The sequence below is a fragment of the Anolis carolinensis genome, chromosome 6, assembly GCF_035594765.1.
Source record: "Anolis carolinensis isolate JA03-04 chromosome 6, rAnoCar3.1.pri, whole genome shotgun sequence".
NCBI lineage: Eukaryota > Metazoa > Chordata > Lepidosauria > Squamata > Dactyloidae > Anolis > Anolis carolinensis.
The window spans coordinates 14,106,696-14,127,653 of NC_085846.1; the positions used below are offsets into that span (position 1 = coordinate 14,106,696).

The 20,958-nt window shown below is 42.7% G+C and overlaps 1 protein-coding gene across 2 annotated transcripts; it reads left to right on the forward strand.

Annotated features, from left to right (window-relative positions):
- Positions 1–5: 5 nt before the first annotated feature.
- LOC100568261 (zinc finger protein 524) lies at positions 6–11,872 on the forward strand. Of its 2 annotated transcripts, none has more exons than XM_062958098.1 (2): positions 6–136; positions 10,117–11,872. In XM_062958098.1, exon 2 carries the CDS (start codon positions 10,159–10,161, stop codon positions 11,281–11,283), a length of 1,125 nt encoding a protein of 374 aa, XP_062814168.1. In that variant the 5' UTR covers positions 6–136; positions 10,117–10,158; the 3' UTR covers positions 11,284–11,872. The 2 variants fall into 2 exon arrangements, with proteins under 2 accessions (XP_062814168.1, XP_003225057.1); XM_003225009.4 differs by lacking the exon at positions 6–136 and adding an exon at positions 6,992–7,182.
- The last annotated feature ends 9,086 nt before the right edge of the window (positions 11,873–20,958 follow it).

The following is a 20,958-nucleotide window of genomic DNA, read 5'->3' on the forward strand; positions in this document are numbered from 1 at the left end:
TCATCTGGAGATTGAGGAATGGAAACCGAAAGCTATTTCATCCCAAGTGGGCCGGAGCGAAAAAAAACGAAAGCTGCGGAGGAAATGAAAGGGAGGATGGGGTCCCTTTCTCGTGGCTTCTGCGGGAAAACTGGAGGTGCAGTTTCTGACCCGGGGTTTTTTTTTTCCACGTGGAACATCAGAAAACTTGAAAATTACAATCCTGACCAGGGGTGTGGAATCAATGCAGTTTCACACCACTTTAAACTGCCACAGCTCAATGTAGAAATCTGGAGTTCGTGGTTTTGTGGGAAACTGAGCCCACTTTCGCTGCCATGGCTATGCAATTATGGTGCTTCTCTACCTTGTAGAATCCATGCAGTTTGAGTCCACTTTAGCTACCATGGTTAAGGATTCCTGGAAGGTGTAATTTGGTGAGGCATGAACAAACTTTGGCCAAAAAAAAAAGATAAATACTTTGTAAAACTACAGCTCCCACGATTCCTTAGCTATGAACTATGGCAGTCAAAGTGGCATCCCCAAGCCTATCAAAGGATACATCTATACACTGTAGAATGAATGCAAATTTACCCCACTTATGCATATGTTTGGCAGTGGAACCAATTGCTTAAAGAGGTGATGAAGTCTTCTTCTCTGGCTGTCTTCCCAAACACAGAGATCTTGCACTGAGTATAGGTTGGACTAGATGGCATATGGGGGGCACCCAGTGGTGCAGCGTGTTAAAATGCTGAGCTGCTGAACTTGCGGACCGAAAGGTCACAGGTTCGAATCCAGGGAGCGGAGTGAACACCCGTTTTTACCCCAGTTTCCCCCAACCTAGCAGTTCGAAAACATGCAAATGTGAATAGATCAATAGGTACCACTCTGGCAGGAAGGGAACAGCGCTCCATGCAGTCATGCCAGCCACATGACCTTGGAGGTGTCTACGGACAACGCTGGCTCTTCAGCTTAGAAATTGAGATGAGCACCAATCCCCAGAGTCGGACACAACTGGACTTAATGTCAGGGGGAAACCTTTATCTTTACTAGATGACATATAGGACTTTTTCTATCATAACAGTTCTGTGTATGGTCTAACTGACAAAGAGTCCAGTGGCACACTAAAATCAAACATGTTTCATTTGGACATCATTTTTCAGATACTGATGCAAATAGCCTGCTGTCCTTGAAAACATATGCTGCATAAAATCTGTTTGACTGGGGTGAATAAAGTGCATCCATAGTGGCACTTAACTGTCCTCTCCCAAATTCCTTTTTACCCCTTGTGTCAAACTCAAGACACACAGGCCAAATCTGCCCGCCATGTCATGTTATGTGGCCCTCCAGATGAGGGACTACAACTCCTGTGTTCCTCATTATTAGGCATAACTAGACCTGATGGGAGTTGTGATACAGTAATGTCTGGAAAGCTGCAGTTTTAGTCAGGACAGTGGGGTTTGAATTTAGATACAAGGCGTGCGAATATAATGTCTGACTTTAAAATATCCTTTAATCTTTCCTCAACCTCAGAGCCACAAGTGCTGCTGAATTACAATTCCAATTTTCCCCACTTTGCACGATGAATAATCAAAAGTGATGGCAGTTGTCATTCCACAACATCTGGGGACACCCATTGGGTAAAAACTAAAGAGCACCAACCACTATGTAAAAAAATTATCATTAGACCTCTGTATCCACGGATTCTCCATCTACAGATTCACTGGCCCTTTGAAGGCAGCCATAAGGCTGATGCGGCCCTTGACAGAAAAGAGTTTGACACCCCTGCTTTGACCCATCCATATTCTCTCTATTGCCTTTTCTCTGGCCCAAAAAGAGAGGGAAATGAGATACCTTTGGGTTGCTTTCCTATGGCATAAATAGAGTAATTTGATTGTTTATTAGGGGCCATCAAGCCATGACAGCCAATTGGTTCATGTAATTCCTCATGTGATCGCTTTGCTTTGTTTGCAGGAAAAGAAACTATTTTTAAGTTTTTAGCAGTTTCCTTTTCTCAGCTAGACTTCAAAAGAATAGAAACTGATATCACTGTTAACCTCACAGTGGAAAGGGTCTGATGGAGACATTGTGGGGCCAGAAAGCAAGAAAACAGTTCAAGAGGAATTATGAGCTATTTAGAATTAGGCATTTGCTTTTCTTCAGATCTAATCATCAGTGAGTAAGATTTCTGGTGGTATTTAATAGATTTTAAACCTATTTTCAGAATAAAACCCTCTGACTAGGTTGCAATACATAATCAAACCATAAGAGTACATATTCTTCAACATTTCACCAGAACATATATGGCTAAGTAACTTCAAAGCATGGTCAAGATGGCAATCATTACCCAAATGGAAGAACACACACTCTAGGAAAGGCTGCAGCAGTTTGCTTTTGCCTGAGCTGACAAGGAAGGCCAAGTTTTCACTGTCTTCTTTTCACCCTGTAGAGTTGACTGAGCTCAATCAACTTTTCTGCAATTGAAGTAAGCCTGGGACAAAAAGGGAAAGTGGAAAGTAGAGAGAGAAACACAGGCATTTTAAAAGCAGTTGATAAAGTAGGATGAGAGAGGATTGATCAGAACAGTCCCTGCTAAATTGGGACATTTGGAGACATCATAAAAACAACAAAATGTAAGAAGCACTAATTTGAGGTCTGCACATGCATCAAAGGGTGTACAGTAGACATATCAACAGACCCCTCTGCAAAAACTTGGATTTATAGCCTATAAAGAAGACCAAAAAAAACCCCAAATAGCTTGCTCCACTTGCTTAGGGTTATAAAGAAAGTTCAACTCCAATGAAGTGTGAGTGCTTTGCTAAATAACTCTTAAAGAATTCCTTGCAGGTTAGGTGAATGGCAAAAGGCGAAAAATGGCAAAAAAAAAAATAAAAGAATTTTTGGAGCTGTTATCCTCGGTAGAGCAAAATGTAAGAGGAGAAATCAAAACTCTCCACAGAAAACTGAAACAAGTTCATGAAGAAATTCACTGTAAAGAAAATTGCTGAGCAAGCTCAAAAGAAAACTGATTTAAATGAGGAAAAAAATTAAGCAGCTTGAAAAGCAAATAGCACAACATAGCGACCGGCAAAGGAGGATAAACTTAAAATTATCTGGCATTTCAGAGGATGTGCTTCCCAGAGACCTTGAAAAAGTTCCAGAAAGATGGATGAAGGATAATCATAGAATAATAGAGTTGGAAGAGGCCACATGGACCATCTAGTCCAACCCTTTGCCATGCAGGAAAAGCACAATAAAGTATCCCTGACAGATGGCTATCCAGCCTCTGTTTAAAAGTTTCCAAGGAAGGAGCTTCCACCATACTCGGGGGCAGAGAGTTCAATTTTTGAACAGCTCCTATGGTCGGAAGTTCTTCCTAATGTTCAGGTGGAATCTCCTTTCCTGTAATTTGAACCCACACATTTGAGCATCCACACATTTTGGTATCTAAAGGGGTCCTGGAACCAAACCCTGGCAGAAACTACAGGTGCCCGATATAGTCATTTGACCTTCTACGTTTAGGTTTGCTTTAGGACCCATTCAGTTGGTTTTACAGTGTATGTGGTACCCCACCAACTACTGATGTGAAGAAAACCCAAGTCTTGTGGTATCCTGAATTCCATCAAATGTTTTAAAACACAAGCTATCATCTTAACAGATGAGTGAATGATTATGTATTTTTTTTAAATGAAGGAAGTTCCCAACACATCCCCATATGATTTGTAGCCAGCATTTTGCATACAGTCATAATTTCCAAAACTGAATAAGAAAATGCTGCCCTCCTGTGGCTTCACCCATCTTCGATGCACATGTCAAATCAGCTGAAAAAATGAATATGCCATTTGATGCCACCGTTAAATCTGGAGCCAAAATCTATTGTCTCCCAAAGGGCTGAGACTTTCCTGAGCTCACTAGAGTCTGGTGGGAAACACTAATTAAAGTGATTTTCGGCCAAATGAAGAAGATTCCCACCAAGTTGAAGGCAAGCAGACAGAGATTTTATTCACTCTGCAGAATGGATGCTATCTACAGCAATAAGATGCTAAAGATAGAAGACAGACACTTTTGAATGGTGGTGTTGGAGGAAAATGCGGTTAGTGCCTTGGACCGTAATAAAATCAAATCAGTCCATACTCCAGGAAATAAGTCCTACTGCTCACTGGAGAGAAGGATATTAGAGGTAAAGATGAAGTACTTTGGCTACATAATAAGACAGGAAAGCTTGAAAAAAATAATGATGCTAGAGAAAATGGAAGGAAAAAGGAATAGGGGCTGACTAAGGGCAAGATGGATTAATTGGCAGGATCCACGCTGATTGGCAGGACTTGTGGATTGGCAGGACAAGGGATTCCTTCCCAGTTGGTTGCCAGTGACCTGAAGTGGCCAATCAGCAGGTGGAGGCATCTCTGGGGGCAGAGAGGATCCTTGCTGACTGCTCTCTTTTGGGTGCTTGAAATGGAATTCCTAAAACAATGGATGCGACAAGGAATTAAGTAAGGTTGCCCAAGTCCCAGTCACAATGAGTTTTGATTCTCCATTCCCTGTTCCCAGACAGCAAACAAAGATTTGAGTCTCTGGATGTTGGTTCAGCGATCATGTCCCTTCTGTGAGACAGGGCACCCCTGATGTCTGTGGGAAATCACCATTGTTGGTATTTATATGTGTAGGGATGGCAATTCTCCCATAGATTAGGTTGTTGGAGGGAGTTCTTGGAATGTTGTTCCAATCCTGGGGGGGGGGGGTCACACTGGAGTCCGTCTGGCTTACCTTCAGAAAGATTTGTTAAAATAAAGATAAAATATTATAAATATAATCATGAGAGTGGGGAGCAGTGAGGAGTTGGAAAGGAGGGGGAAGCTTGCTTTTATAGAGGTGGAAAGTTATGGAGTTTGTTCATTGATTTCTGGCAGATTCATGTCTGTGTGCCCAGGAAAAAATGGAAACAAAGAGACAGACAGGAAATGTGACTGCTACAAGGAAGCAGGAGCCATAATGGTGGGATATATTGTAGTAAAGGTTTTCCCCTGACATTAAATTTAGTCATGTCCGACTCTGGGGGTTGGTGCTCATTTCCATTTCTAAGCTGAAGAGCTGGTGTTATCTGTAGACACCTCCAAGGTCATGTGGCTGGCATGACTGCATGGAGCATCATTATCTTCCCACTGGAGTGGTACCTATTGATCTACCCACATTTGCATGTTTTTGAACTGTTAGGTTGACAGATGCTGAGGCTAACAGTGGGAGCTCACCCACTGCTTTCAGTCAGCAAGTTCAGCAGCTCAGCGGTTTAACCCACTGTGCCACTGGGGACTTCTACATTGCATCCCTTATCAAATCTGATGACTGAGCCCTGATATGTGTGTGGTAAGATGGGGATGATGGGATTTAGGTGCTCCTGCTGGTGTGTGACTATTAGGAGGACAGCAGGCGCTACCACCTAGCTGTATGCACATGACGTTTGGAAAACACAGATCCCATCCCTGGGACCTTTTATTTTGAGGGTAGGGGCATGGATTTTCCACAACAAGAAGACAGATTAACAGTGCCACTCAGGCCCAAGGGCAATCTGTCCATCACCTTCACCTTGCCCCTTCAGGGGTGCATCTGCACTGCAGAATTAATTCAGTTTGACACCACTTTAACTGCCACGTCCCAATGTTATGGAATCAAGGGACTTGTAGTTTAGCCTTCTCTGCCAGAAATCATTTACTTTTGGATGTTGCTGACCTTAGAGTTTTGCATATCAAGAGGAGGTTTACACCTCAAAAACTCAGGCGAGTAAAAGAAACAATAAAATAACGGAATAAAGCAAAAACAATTACAAGTTTAAAAGCAGCGACCAGGTAGAGCAGTGGTTCCCAACCTTTTTTTGACCAGGGCCATTTGACTAGGACCCACTTTGACCGGGGACCACTTTGACCAGAGACAACTCTCCAACATTAGTACCAAAAGGGTTATGAGTCAGTTTTTGGTCAACTTTAGATTCGGTTTGGTTATTTAGAGTGCTGATTCAGAAAATTGCATTGGCTTGACTACATCAGCTCTAATTTCTGATACAGAATATATGCCATCCAATAGTCGTCCACAGAAAACCATATTTAATCATCTAGAGCTGATGTGGTCTATCCAATGCAATGGTCACCTCTTTGGAAAGTAGCAGAATTACAATAAAATAAAATAAAGAGGAAGGAGGTTCGTGGACCGGATTTTCACTCTCATGGCCCATTGCTGGGATGCGGCCCACGGGTTGGGAAACACTGAGGTAGAGGTTTGTGGTTTCCAAAAAGGAAGTTTATAATGAACCAACTCTATGGACAATCCAAGAAATATTGTTGGCAAAGGCAAAGGAAAGAATAGTGGGCCTTCTATCCCATACCAGCTGACTTGGCTGCTGAATTTGAGGGTGCATCTAAATTGTAAAAAATTGCCACCACTTTCACTTTCATGGCTCAGTGCAATGTAATCAGGGGAGTTATAGTTTTATGGGAGATTTAGCTTTCTCTGCCAAATATTTATTTATTATTTACTTCATTTATACCCCGCCCTCTCTCACCCCAAAGGAGACTCAGAGCGGCTTACAACAATATATTATGTTATTAGTATAGCACAATATTAACATTATATATTACTATATTGTACTATACCAATATGCTGTAATATTATTAGTAATATTACATTTAATATATAATATATAATTAATATTATTATATTGTGTTATTAGTAGTATTATATTGCATTTCATTATAATATTAGTATCAATATTATATGTATACAATGTCTTACATTATTACCATATAGCACAATATTATTATATTGTATAGTACTGTACTAGTATTATATAGAATAGTGCTGGTACCTCACCTAAATATGACCCCCATGATTTCATAGTATTGAGCCATGGCAGTTAAAGTGGTGCCAAACTGGATTAATTCTACAAGAGGTACCCCAGGTGGGTTTGCCTTTTTTGCAGCTCGGCTCTAGGACCCGAGAGCCGCTCCTGCCTGGCGGAATGGCCCTCTCTGCTGGGTCCTAGCGCCTTCGGGATTCCCAGCTGAGACCGGCCAAGCTCTTTTGTTCTGCAGCGGCCGGGCGGCGAAAGAGGTTTCCCACCGGACGGCTCCTCTCTCCTCTCCCCACCTACCCACCCAACCTACTGCCGGCCCCATTGAAAACCCCTCGGCTGCCGCAGATCACAATGCAAAACAGGTAATAGCCACTGCTGCCCCTTTCTGCTGGATTGGGTGGGTAGCCCAGCCGCCTCTCTCCACTGGCAGTGCAGCCTGGAGCAGGAATGGGATGCGGAGGGGGAGGCTTCTGCTTTGGACCTTCGGTTGGCTATTTGAGATGGATGAGAGGAAGACAGATGCAATGGCATGGCTCATCTGGATGCCCAGCCTCCAGCGCTGCAAGCTGCCTGGAAAGCAGAATTGATACAGCAGGGAGATTTTGAATGCAGGCACGCCAATAGTGCGTTTCCACCTTTTCCAAAGAGGCTTGGAATCTAAACTAAGATCTCTGCTTCTTACAAACCAAACCTGTTTGTCTCGCCAGGGGTGCATCTACACTAGGGAGTGAATGCAGTTTCACACCACTTTAAATGTCATGATTCATGCCATGGAATCACGAGAGCACCAGCACTCTTTGGCAGAGAAGCCCTTGTGAAACTTCAACGCCCAGGATTCCATAGCTCTAATCCATGGCAGTTCAAGTGGTGTCAAACTACAGTGTAGATGCACCCCAGTGGACCAGTGGCTAGAGATGAGAGGAGGGCACTCTGCACATGCCCAGAATTGTCCTCTTTCTTCTGTCCCAAACCAAGCCCTTGAAAACCCTCGAGATCATTCTGGAATATGCCACTTTATTCTTGGAAATGTATTGACTTGGCTCAGCACTGCTCGGATCAAGCCCTGGAACTGGTGGTTCTGCCAGAACTGCCCCAATTAATGTTAGCTGGACCCCAAGCCCTGCACAGATGACCCCTATTTCTCTCTTTTTTTCAGTCTTAAAAACACATAGGATTATTAGATCATGAGATGGAAAAATGAATGGGATGGTGCCGGAACTGAGGTTTTGTGGTATCTTTTCCTAATTCCAACTGTTTGCAATATTTTAATATGTGCTCTTTTCATTCATTTCTACAGTCACCACACATTTCCAGTAGTGGATGCTGTTGTGCTCATTAGTTTTTGTTTGTTTAGAAAAGTGCTAAAGAGCTGGATTTGTCAACTTGATGCATAATGTGATTGCTTTCCATCGACTTGATTTAGAGCAGTGGTTCTCGACCTGTGGGTCCTCAGATGTTTTGGCCTTCATCTCCCAGAAATCCTAACAGCTGGTAAACTGGCTGGGATTTCTGGGAGTTGTAGGCCAAAACACCTGGGGACCCACAGGTAGAGAACCACTGATTTAGAGTGAAGGATAATCTTGTTGTCATCATTAAGTATTTCTCACAGTGAAATTTCCAAAGTGACTTTTGAAAACGTTCACAATTTAAATGTGAATCCACTAGAATATGTCCAAATTGTAAATATATATACATACTATTATTGTATCTGTGATCGGTTCTGTTCAGCATTTCAGCATATTATGGTAGAAATGGAATGTCAGAGTTTGGATAAAATACTTCCAGAATATAGACAACCATTCTTTATCAAGGGAAGCCAGTAAAAACATATTAATATTGAGCTTGGCATTTTCAAAGAACTATTTGGAAATGGTTCCAGAGGAGAACCTATTCACATTTTAAGCCCTCCAGTCTTCTCCTTGGCTGTGGTATCTAGAAATATCTGCTGTGTTGGAGATGCAACTCAATTTCTAAGCCAGTGGTTGGGAACCTCCAGATGTTTAAAACTACCATTCATATAAACCATTACTATTTGCTGAGACTTCTGCAAATTGCAATCCAAACCTCAAAAGAGTCCAGTGTTATGAGTTACTCCTAAGTAATGGCAAGAGGTAATTCCCAACTGATAAACAAATTCATTTTTGCAGGTGGTATCCTATGTACCTAGGAATTGATGGCATTCTCCAAGGAACCTTGGGAAATAAGAGTTTTTGAGAATTGAGTTGAGAGCACATATTGAAATGTCCTAGTCATTTTCCTTAATATTTATTAATGGCAAAATGCTAATTCCAAAGATGTGATAAATAATTGTAGACTTGTTTTCAATGTAAAGAATGCAAGTTAGGGTAATTAATCTAATTACTTAATTTTTTTTCTTCAATCCTATTTGAGTCAGTGTTGTGCCCTCCCACTCCCAATGTATGATCCATCTTGTAGTTCCTCTTATCTAATCTGGATTAAAAATCAACTCTGCTTTCTTACTGACATTTGCTAATGCTGTTCATAATCCTCTCTTCGTTGAAAAACACACTGAAAGGCAGAGAATGAATACTGAATGCATCTGATGTAGTGCAATCCTTCATCTCTTGTCATAAGTAGATACAAACTGTCTTGTGGTGTAGTCCATGCCACATATTTGTTACAGTGCTCCCATGTACAACTATTATGTACATTGTTCTGCTCCTAAATGTATTGTAAAAAGATATATACGTGAGTACCTGCATGCACATCAGAAGATTATAACATCAGAAGATATAATCTTGAATTGCTAAGATTAATCAAGATTGCAGAATAACTGAGCAGAGTTCCATTTATGCATGAATGCCTAGGCACACCCACAAGTCAGTGTATATTTTCAAACTAATTGTACACCCAGAGAGATTCAAACATCTCAGTATCTCTCTGTATAAACACACACATGCACCTCGGTTTTAGGTCTGAACTTGCTTTAAAGCAAATATTAACAAACACAAAATGCTGAGGAATTGAACTTCATTATTTCACTCTTTACAACCCAGACCTGTACATGTTTATTTGAAAGTCAGCCCCTTTGCATTCAGCAGTATCTACTTCCAAGTAAATCTTGCTCCCTCAGTCTCTAAGGTGCTTTTCTGCGTTTTTGCTACTAAAATTCAAAGCAGCAACTTTTCCAGAAGGGATACTTGTCATGCATGCTTATGGCTTCAAAGTCAGTGATCATAGTGATTATAAGTTTAAGGTGACAGGATGAATTTCTGGGGTGGGGAAGACTTCCTAGTAGACTGCTCTGAGCTTGTCACTGTTCTCCATCTCTGCAGCGATGTCTCTGTAGCTGAACGTGCTCTTGTTCCTGGTGCCCAATGGAGCCATCTCACAGGTGGCATGTCGACAGAGGTGATGGGCATTCAACAGAGGTGCAGGCAAAGGCCCGGGTGCTGGTGCCTGGCGGGAGTGATTGGCCAAGACCGGACAACCATGGCAGCGTCGGGTTTGAGGACCAGGTGATAGAAACCTGCCCCACACTTCCTTGGTCCCACTATATGCAGAACCCATTGACCAATGACATCCCCATGAACCATATAGCTATAGAGGACAGGCCTGCCCACCCAGAGATCTACAGCATTGCCCTATGGGGGCCAAAGCTGCATTCAGCACTGACCAGAAACAGAGGGGGAAGATCCAATGCACAGGCTTCTGCTCCTAACTCCAAGCATCTGGGTAGGCAGGGAGAAGAAGATGCCAATGACGAGGGATCCCTGGTTTTAATTGATGCTGAAGGAGTGCCCCACACAGTCTCCCGACAGGAGGCAGAACTGGCTGGGCAGATGCAATCTTCAGAGCCGGAGCTGCTGGCATCAGCCCCGCCACCACGACAGTTGTACTTTTGTCCAATTTGCCTACGGACGTTCCTATACCAGTCGGACTTGGAGCGCCACAGCATCACCCACTCAGAGAGCAAACCGTATGTGTGTCGTGAGTGTGGCAAGGCCTTCAAGCGCTCCTCACATCTTCAGCGGCACAAGCACATCCATACTGGTGAAAGACCCTTCAGCTGCCCAGTTTGCCGCAAGGGTTTCCGGGAATCAGGTGAGCTCTTGCGCCACCAGCGAGTCCATACGGGGGAGAAGCCCTACCAGTGCCAGATTTGCCGGCTGCGCTTCACAGAACGCAACACCCTCCGCCGGCATGCCAAACGGAAACACGCCCGGGAGACCTACTACCAGCGCTCAGTCGAGGAAGGAGGCGGCAGCTGGTCTACCGCAGGAGACTGGGAATCAGAAATGGTGTCTGGAAGTGGTGACTGGGGGACAGAGGACCTTGGCAATAGCTGGAACAATGAAGCATCAGAGGACTTTGTTGGGGAGGGGAACCAGTGGGGGGAAGCTGTAGAAGGCGGGAGAGGAAACAGTCCCATAATCATTTCACACCTGCCTGAGACTGAACATATCAAGGACAAAGACAAACCTGGGATACAACCCTCATAAATGCACAAAGCCTTGGGGCACCAGGAATAAAGGCAAACGGGGAGCTGCAATTTTGCCTTGCAGTTTATCTAAAAGGACCTAGACCTTTGCAAGCGCACTGAGACTTTTTCCCCCTCAAGATGGACATGAACATAAGGATGAGACTCTAACTTCCAGGAGTGCTCTAGAACATTGCAGGGCTTGGAATATCAATGCAATAGCATTGCCAAAGACTGGAGATTTCTGTTGGTGGACAGAGCATCATGGCTGCCCACTCTTGTGAATGAATATATCATGATATCCAGAGCTATTGTTGGATTGGAGGAAAAGCCTCCTATATTATCCTCTCTACAGGGTGGAGGAAATGGAACAGGGAATTTTGTTCTGTTAAGTATCTTGTGATTTTCAAGACAAATGAGTGCTGAGATAATTATGCTCCTCTCATAATTGTACCAAACAAAACGTTGATATTTGGTAATTTCTGCAAGATGAATTGTCCATTTCCAAGTTGTTTTTTTTTTAAGTTTGCCTTTTAAGATCAGCCTTTTTGGAATAGGGCATGTTCAGTTCTCATACATTTCAATGAAATAACATATGCAAAAGAACAATAGTCTTGGGATGTTCTGTTTTTCTGTGTTTTGTCCCTCTTCCCATGCCACCACATCCAGGAAATGTTATCAAAAACTGCGAGATATTATTCTCTTGCTCTTTGCAGACTTCAGTAATGGTGCAAGAGTTTTAGAGCAAGAGGGTTTCAGGAGGTTTAAGGCTAAGAGAATCAGACTTGGCTAAGGTTAGCCAGTAGATTTGATTGACTAAGTGAGGCTGCAAATCCTAGTCTCTGGAAGTGCTAGGCCAACACTGTACTCACACTAGCTCTATGTATGGGATTATGTACCATCTTTGTGATTTTCATCTGTGAAAAATTGAAGGAAATGCAAGGTGAAGGAGAACATCAATCTGGTTTTCCCTTCTTGACTGTGCATATACTAGCAGCAAGAGACGAGATGAGGTTGGCCTCATAGTCTTAAGTACACAGATTGAAAAGTAACTTGATCAGTCAGAATTACTTCCAATTAAATGTGCTAAGATACGAGGCGATTGCGTGATCCAGAATGCCATCTGTATTGCAAGACAAGATTGTGACAAAGGATGAACAGGGTAGATCTGCCAACATTGTAGCTGCATCACAAGCATTAACTGTCTAAACTTCCCTTAAGGATATCTGGACATACTGTGCATTGTTTTAGAATAGTACCCCTTACCTTTTCACAGAATGATGTTTCCCAGGGTTCTTTGCAGTGGAAGATAAGTGCCATGTTGGTTAATTTGGCTTACTTTTGTAGTAAAGATGTACTGTGGTAGCCAAAACATTCTCAAAATCTCAACTGTCTGCTGAGCAAATAATTGTGCTTTTCTCCTCTTTATTTCATGGCAACAGAGAAATTGGTTTCCAATCTACACTCTTTTTCTAACTATACCATGACTTTTTATTTTTTATTTTCACGGGCCTTTGACATTCTCTAAGATTAAGAACCCAAGGCTATAGGGAAAAGTGCTGCTCTGTTTTCAACAGCCATTGCTGGTGTATGAGAGTTGTCATTCTCATTCTCATTCCTGGAGCAATTTATTGGGAGAGAAATGAAAAAGGAACAAGCCTTGCCAATGCCTGCTTTCAGAGGCTAATCTGTAGGTTGTCTCCCTGCACATAAAAAAAGCATCATTCACAGTAAAAGGGCGCATAAGAGGTCCAGATAGAAGGAAACATGGAAGCTGGGCTTTGCTAAGATGAGTGGCAAAGGAATGTGTTATTGGATTCTGCGTCGTCTCTGTTAGAAATATGCTTTAGACTTTTGAAAAAAGAAATGGCTAGAGGAGGATAAGGGCAATTGCTGCAAAATTGAGGAGAAACACTAAAATAGATTTGTTGCATAAATCAGTTTGTACATATTTGATAAATAATGAATATGATCTGCATCTAATCCGTTGAATGGCATCTTCTCCTTTTCTTCTCTTGGGTTTGATATGTGCTCAGCTCTGCCCTGATGCACAGTTGCCCAGCAAACATTCAGTGACCTATATTCAAGGTCAAATTCTTGTACTCTTGGTTAGTGTTCCTTTGCTTCTTCACAATCGGAGCTGCTTAATTTCAGGCATGAATGCAGTGTGAAAAAGGCTAATTTCTTGCAGTTCTTTCCTGAACCATGGCTCTTTTAACAGGATTAAGAAGCAAAGTGTTAGCAGTTCGAAAGCAAAGTATTGCAATTCATTGCACTGGGGCTCCCCACATGGATGTACCACAACCAAGTGGTTTCACCCATGGCATTGCAGAAAATTCCAGCTGATGACTTGAAGCGGTTTAGAGCAAATGGGGTGGCAATCTGGTATATAAAGTGAGGCATTACTCAAAGTTGGTTTTGGACCTGGAGCAGCTGCCATGTGGATTTAGATACAAGTCCCAACTGAACGTGATGGAGAAAAATATAGATGTCTTCATAGCATTGCAAAGAAAGAGGGTTGGTTGCAATTGTTCTCTGTCCATGTTCGTGGCAGCAGATCATAGAATCAGAAGAATGTAGGTAGAAACCAATAATCACCTTCCCAAACTGCAGAATATGTGTGGCTATCTGGAAAAAGGACCTACGTGACCATTCTTGTAACCATCTTCCTTGTAGCCTTATTCATCTTTTTAAATGCCCCTGAAGCCTATCCAAAAATGTATCCACTTCTTGCATCAAAAGCTTAAGATGCCAAACCCAAAAAGCTTTGGAAGATGTGTTGTCGAAGGCTTTCATGGCCGGACTCACAGGGTTGTTGTGTGTTTTCAGGGCTGTATGGCTATAAGCATGGTCATATATATACCTCACAACCTCTGAGGATGCCTGCCATAGAAGTGGGCAAATCGTCAGGAGAGAATGCTTCTGGAACATGGCCATACAGCCTGGAAAACACACAACAACCCAGCTTTGGCAGAGATGTTTTGTTGGAGTTAAATATATATCTGTTTGAATTAGTGTACTCAGGACCCTGGCAAATAGGGATATATGACATCAAAATGCACATACAAAGTCTTTCCCCCTCACTTTGTTAATCATGAGGGCTTAAATCAGGCATGGGCAAATGTGGGCCCTCCAGGTGTTTTGGACTTCAACTCCCACAATTCCTAACAGCCTACCGGCTGTTAGGAATTGTGGGAGTTGAAGTCCAAAACACCTGGAGGGCCCACATTTGCCCATGCCTGGCTTAAATCCTGCCTTTTTTGAGTCTCAAAAGGAAGGCCAAGGTTTGGAGTTCTACTTTTGTCAGCTGTTCCTACCAACTGTTGTTATGAAGGCCATTTCTCGTCTCCATTGCAGACAGCAGTGTAAGAGACTGTGCAAATCCTAGTAAAAATATGGCACCCTGATACAGTCTTATATTGCCAGGATTGGAAGATAGGTAAGATGGCTTTCTCTCTGGTAGTTAATATGTCCTTTCCCCCACTGCTTTTCTTCCCCTTGGTGATAGAATGGAGAATAGTCAATTTCCTCAAGACTGAGGCCTGGCTATCGCGGTAAAATATGTTGCCCTGCTTCACTGAAGCCTTGTTGTCCACCCTAGCAGGTCCCCACCCCTCAAGAATGGCCCTTTTTTCTACCAGAGAGCTTCCTCCCTCCTTCCTTCCCTCAGCAAACATCATCTGAGTGGGAGGGATGGAGCCAGGCTTTTGCCTTGAACTACCTCCAGGGCTCTCTTGTCTGCCCAGGCCTCCAAGTTATCTTTGTTGCCATGGAGACCACCTTGAGCGCACAGTTGGGTTGTTACAAGCCGAATCTTTGTTAAGAAGGGCCTCAAGGCCTTGGCTGCGGCTGCTGCGAAAGGCTGCGGCAGGATTAAATGAAAGCCTGCACTATCACATCTCTCTCTGTCCTTTCTTTTTTTCTTTCTTTTTTCTAAGCCACAGGGATGTGAACAGTTAAAAAATAAATCAAACCAGTTGTGGACACCATGTTTTCAGATGGCTAAATTAGTAGTTCAATCAGGTTGAGCATCCCTTATCCAGAATTGCAAAATTCAAAATACTCTGGAAATTTCCCACACCGAGAGCGTGACACCTTTGGTTTTTGATGGTTCGTTGTAGACAAACTTTGTTTTACGCACGCACAAAGCTATTTTAGTAAAGGTAAAGGTTTTCCCCTGACATTAAGTCCAGTCGTGTCTGACTCTGGGAGTTGGTGCCCATCTCCATTTCTAAGCCGAAGAGCTGGCGTTGTCCGTAGACACCTCCAACGTCATGTGGCCGGCACGACTGCATGGAGTGCTGTTACCTTCCCGCCGGAGCGGTACCTATTAATCTACTCATATTTGTATGTTTTGAAATTGCTAGGTTGGCAGAAGATGGGGCTGACAGTAGGAGCTCCCCCTGCTCCCCGAATTTGAACCACCAATCTTTCGGTCAGCAAGTTCAGCAGCTCAGGGGTCTAACCCACTGCGCCACTGGGTATTTTACAATATTGTGTAAACAAAGGGTCGTGGTGACACAGTGGATTAAACCGCTAAACTGCAGAACTTGCTGCTAATTTGCAGAACTGGGTGAGCTCCCGTTGGTAGCCCCAGCTTCTACCAACCATACAGTTCTAAATTTTTCAAATGTGAGTAGATCAATAGGTACTGCTTTGGCGGGAAGGTAACAGCGCTCCATGCAGAGTCGGACTCGACTAGACTTAATGTCAGGGAAAAATCTTTACTTTTTATAAACATGCCTTCAGGCTATGTATATAATAAGTCATTTATGAAACACATGAATTTATTATTTAGACTTGGGACCCATCTCCAAGATATCTCTATGTACAGTAGACTCTCAGTTAACCGGCCCATATGGGGATTCATAGATGCCAGATAAGTGTTGTTTCTGGTTGCTTGAGAGTTACTATTTAAAATAGACGTAACTAATACTATACTATGCCATACCATGACCTCTGTATTGACTTGATCTTAATATTCAAATGCCGTAATTAAAAGCAAATAAAGACAAACATAACTTAATGCAACAGTTCCACTAAAAGTTGATTTAATTTTAATTTTTATAATCTATTTTTTGCTAGTTGCTTGAGAGTTCTGATTGCTTGTGTTCCAGTTAACTGAAAGCCTACTGTAGATCTATACAAATATAGATATATGTATCAGAATCTGAAAAGATCCAAAATCCCAAACACTTTTTGTCTAAGATATTTCAAATAAGGGATTCTCAACCTGTGCTCCGATGATGATGATGATGATGATGATGGTGATGATATATTTTATGGTACTGTTGCATTATCGAGTTGGAGGCCACAAGGGGGTGCTAGAGAGAGAAGGGTGGTCCATTTTATGGGGTAGAGCAGGCATGGGCAAACTTGGGCCCTCCAGGTGTTTTGGATTCCAACTCCCACAATTCCTAACAGCCTCAGGCCTTTTCCTTTCCCCCATCAGCCGCTTTGCCCATGCCTGGGGTAGAGGGTGAGTTGAAGGAGGAAAACCATTTCTCCCAATTTTTGCTGGTTTTTCCTCCTCTCCCCTTCTCATATCATGAACCAACATTGTTTCCACAAGTGGGACATGTGTGGGGGGAATAACAGAAAAACAGGTGGAAATGATTTTACTCCTTCAACTCACTTTCTACCCCAGAAAATGGACCATCCTTCTCTCTCTAGCGACCCCTTATGGCCTCTGCCCAGATAATGGAACAGTGCCCATTTTATTTATTATCCACTTCTCTTTTAAAAAAATAATATTTATTGAGTGTTTTTCATTAAAAGTCGTACATTAAAATTGATGGAGAAAAAATAGAAAAAGAGAAAAAGAAGAAAAATAAAGAAAAAAGAAAAAAAGAGATAAGTGAGAAAGAGAGAGAAAAGAGAGAATATATATATAATAAAAAAGAGAAAAAAGAAAAAATATAAAGAAAAAATAATAGGGTATTCTTGGCTCCCGGGTATCTTCCTTGAGGTTTCTTTACTTTCATTCTTTCTTCCCTCCTCTTAAATTCTCCTCCTCCTCTTATTTCATATTCTGTTGGGATGGATGTTTTGTTTCTCTTCATACCAATATCTTCTTTTTGTTTTGTTTTAAATATTCCATAATTTGGTTCCAATCTGTCACTTTCATATGGTTCCCCTTGCTTTTTGAGATCAAGAAAGTAAGTCTGTCCATATTTGTTATATCCAGAATTTTTGTCAGCCAATCACCCTCCTCTGGTATTTCTTTCTTTTTCCATAATCTTGCATAACAGATTCTTGCTGCTGTAGTTAGCAAGAATAAAAGTTTGTCTTTATTTTTCTCTTATTTTTGTTTGTATATTCCTAATAGAAATATTTCCGGTTTCATTGGTATTTTTACTTCTAGTATCTTTTGGGTCTTTTCCTGTATTTTTTTCCAAAAGGTCTTTGCTTCCTTAAATGACCACTACACGTGGAAGTATGTCCCTTCTTTCTTGCCACATTTTCAGCATTTTGTGTTCATATTTTTGTAACATTTTCCCAATTTGTGTAGTGTCCAGGGCCGGCCGGAGAAAATTTACAATAGTAAGCGGGGGTGGGGAAAAGCGCCCCTCCCCCCGCCGGCGCCATGGGAGGCGTGGCCATGTGCCTCCCGCGGCGCCGGCAGGCTCCGCCTCCCGCGCCCTGCCCCCGCCTCCCGCCCAGCATCCCCTGGCCCCGCCTCCCACGCTGCGTGGGAGGCAGGGCCAGGGCACGCTGCGTGGGAGGCGGGGTCAGGGCGAGTAGCGTGGGAGGCGGGGCCAGGGTTGGCCCCACTTCCCGCGCTACTCACCCTCGCCCGTCTGGCCTTTTCCAGCTGGCCAGACTGCAGTGGACCTCCCGCCCAGCGGGACCAGGGCACGCTGGGCGGGAGGCAGGGCAAGTAGCGCGGGAGGCGAGGCCAGGGCACGCTGGGCGGGAGGCAGGGCACCGCCCTGACGGTGCCCCACCTCCCGCCCAGCACGCCCTGGTCTAGCTGGCCCAAGTTGCTGGACGCAGGCGCAGATCGCCCAGCCGATCTGCACCTGCATCCAGCAACTTCCGCGCTTTGCCGTTTGGTGCGGCGTGGCGGCTGCAGCGGCGGCGCTACGGGGCACTGTTGAGGCATCAACAGCGCCCCCTAGCGGCGTGCGCCCGAGGCCACGGCTTAACGGGCCTCATAGGTCAAACCGGCCCTGGTAGTGTCCCATCCGTGTGACATTTTTTATCCAATATTCTTTTAAGTCAATTGCGTATGTATATTTTAGGTTTTTTGGCCATATTTCCTCCCATTCCTTTCCTAATAGTTCTCCCGATGTTTTCTTTCCATCTGATCATGTATTCCTTCTCTCTTTCTGTCTCTGTGGCCCAGTCCAATAATTTCCTGTATATTTTGGTTATTATCTTCCTTATTATCTTATTCCAGACCCCATCTTCCTCTGAGAAGCCTTTCTCTTTATATTTACCCAAAAAAATGATGGTTCCAGGCAGGGTACCAAAACAAAACAAAACAATGAACACAAAAATCCAATTAATCACTAAATTACATAAACTATATATGTATATGCCAAGCCTTTGCCAGCTATTTATGCCCCATAACGGAAGATGGTCCAAAACAGTGGGATCAGCACTTCGAGTTATTGTTTCTGGTTTGGATTATTTTGCATTTGTTGGAGCGAAGATTTCCAGAGTAAAAATGAGAAAGTGGCTCTGTACCTTTTAACAGTTGTGCAGAAGTTGACATTTTGATGGCTGTCACTTATTACCTGATTGCACGACAACTCCTGATAAAATGTTCTCTTCTACACAACTGCTAAAGGTACAGGAGCCCACTTCAATATTTAATCTGACAACTCCAGCAAGGTGATCGCTGACATTTAAAGATTTACAAATTGTTCCATGATATTTCTGGTAGTGTTTGGACTGTAACTACCAGTCCGTGCAGTTTAACACTGTTCCTGCAAGCTGGGCATCAAGACAAAGTACTTGGATAACCAATATTCATATGAAAGAGGTAGAGTTTATTTTTGGATAGAATATACCTTTTTAGAAATAAATCAGTTTTGCATTGTTTGTATACATGGTTGTATCTACTGTGACACCTTGCATCTTTATTGAATTTTATCTAGTACACATTAGTTTGTCATGTAATTATGAACTTCTGTAACATCTAACAGCAATTTTAGATACTGTAGCACTATTTGGCAGACACATGCACGTACAAACATACATCCACATTTAGTTTCGATACACTCCTATTCTAGAAGTCCCACAGCTTTCGATTTCTCCTCCCTTTCCAATTCACAGATCTGGGCACCCTGATTCAAGAAGCCAAAACCTATAAGGAGTGGTTCGGGGAGAGGATTATATTTCGCTTGGAAAAGAGAAGGTTGAGTGGGGAGATAATGGCCATGTTTAAATATCTGAAATATTTGTCATATTCAGGAGGGCACAAGCTTATTTTTCTCCTGCTCTAGAGACTAAGGAGCAATGGATTTAAATGGCAAAAAAAGAAATTCCACCTAAATATGAAGAAAAACCTAGTGGTAAGAACTTTTAGACAGTAGACACTGGACAATGCTCCTTGGAGTGTCTTCTTCTCTGGCATTTTTTAAACAGAGGCTGGATGGCCATCTGTCAGGAGTGCTTTATGTATTCCTGCGTAGCAGAATGAAGTTGGACTGGCGCTTGTGTTCTCTTCTAACTCTATGATTCTGTGGCAATTGGATGAAAGCTATAGACTCTTCCCCAGATATATATACTTAAAATAAAAAGAAGGGTCATTTGTGCACCCAGTTCACAAGGACCTGTTTATGCCCATCTATTGATTCCAGGGGAGGTGGTGGTTCGGAGGCCGGAAAAGTTTTCCAAATTCTGGTCTTCCAGGTGTCTTGGGTCCTCTTTCTACACTGTGATATAATCCGAATGATCAAAGCAAAGAATCCACATTATCTGCTTTGAACTGGATTAGATCAGTCTACACTGCCATATAATCCAGTCAGAGCAGATAATCTGGATTCTATATGGCAGTGTAGAAGGAGCCCAAGACTTAATCTTCCAGAATGCCTGATTATGGGCCAAGGCAGCTGAGGCTGTTGGGACTTGAAGTACAAAATGCCTGGAATGCTAGTTTGAGGATTATAGGATCAGAGGTTAAGAACCTAAATACCTGTATTAAATGGAGAGAAATGCTGCTAGAAAATGGCAGGAGGCATCCACATTGTAGAATTATTGCACCATTTTTAACTCATATGGCTCAATGTTATGGAATCATGGACCAGGTCTTTAGTCTTCTTTGCTAAAGTTGATTGGTGTGTCATAAAGTGGATTCAATAGCAGTTTAACATAGTGCCAAACTGTATTCATTCTACAGCAGGCCTGGGCAAACTTCGGCACTCCGGGTGTTTTGGACTTCAATTTTCACAGTTCCTAACAGTGGGTTGCTGTGAGTTTTCCAGGCTGTATGGCCATGTTACACAAGTATTCTTATAATAATAATAATAACAACAACAACAACAACAAAAACTTTATTCTTGTACCCTGCCTACATCTCCCCGGAGGGACTTGGGACGGCTTACATAAAAACAATCCAATCACAGCATAAATTAACATATAATTCATAACTTCAAAACAAAAAAAACATAATATAAAACAACATAGTATGACAAATACTCAAAATCTAGCCCTAGTTACTACATATACAGAGGGTGACTAGTGCAAT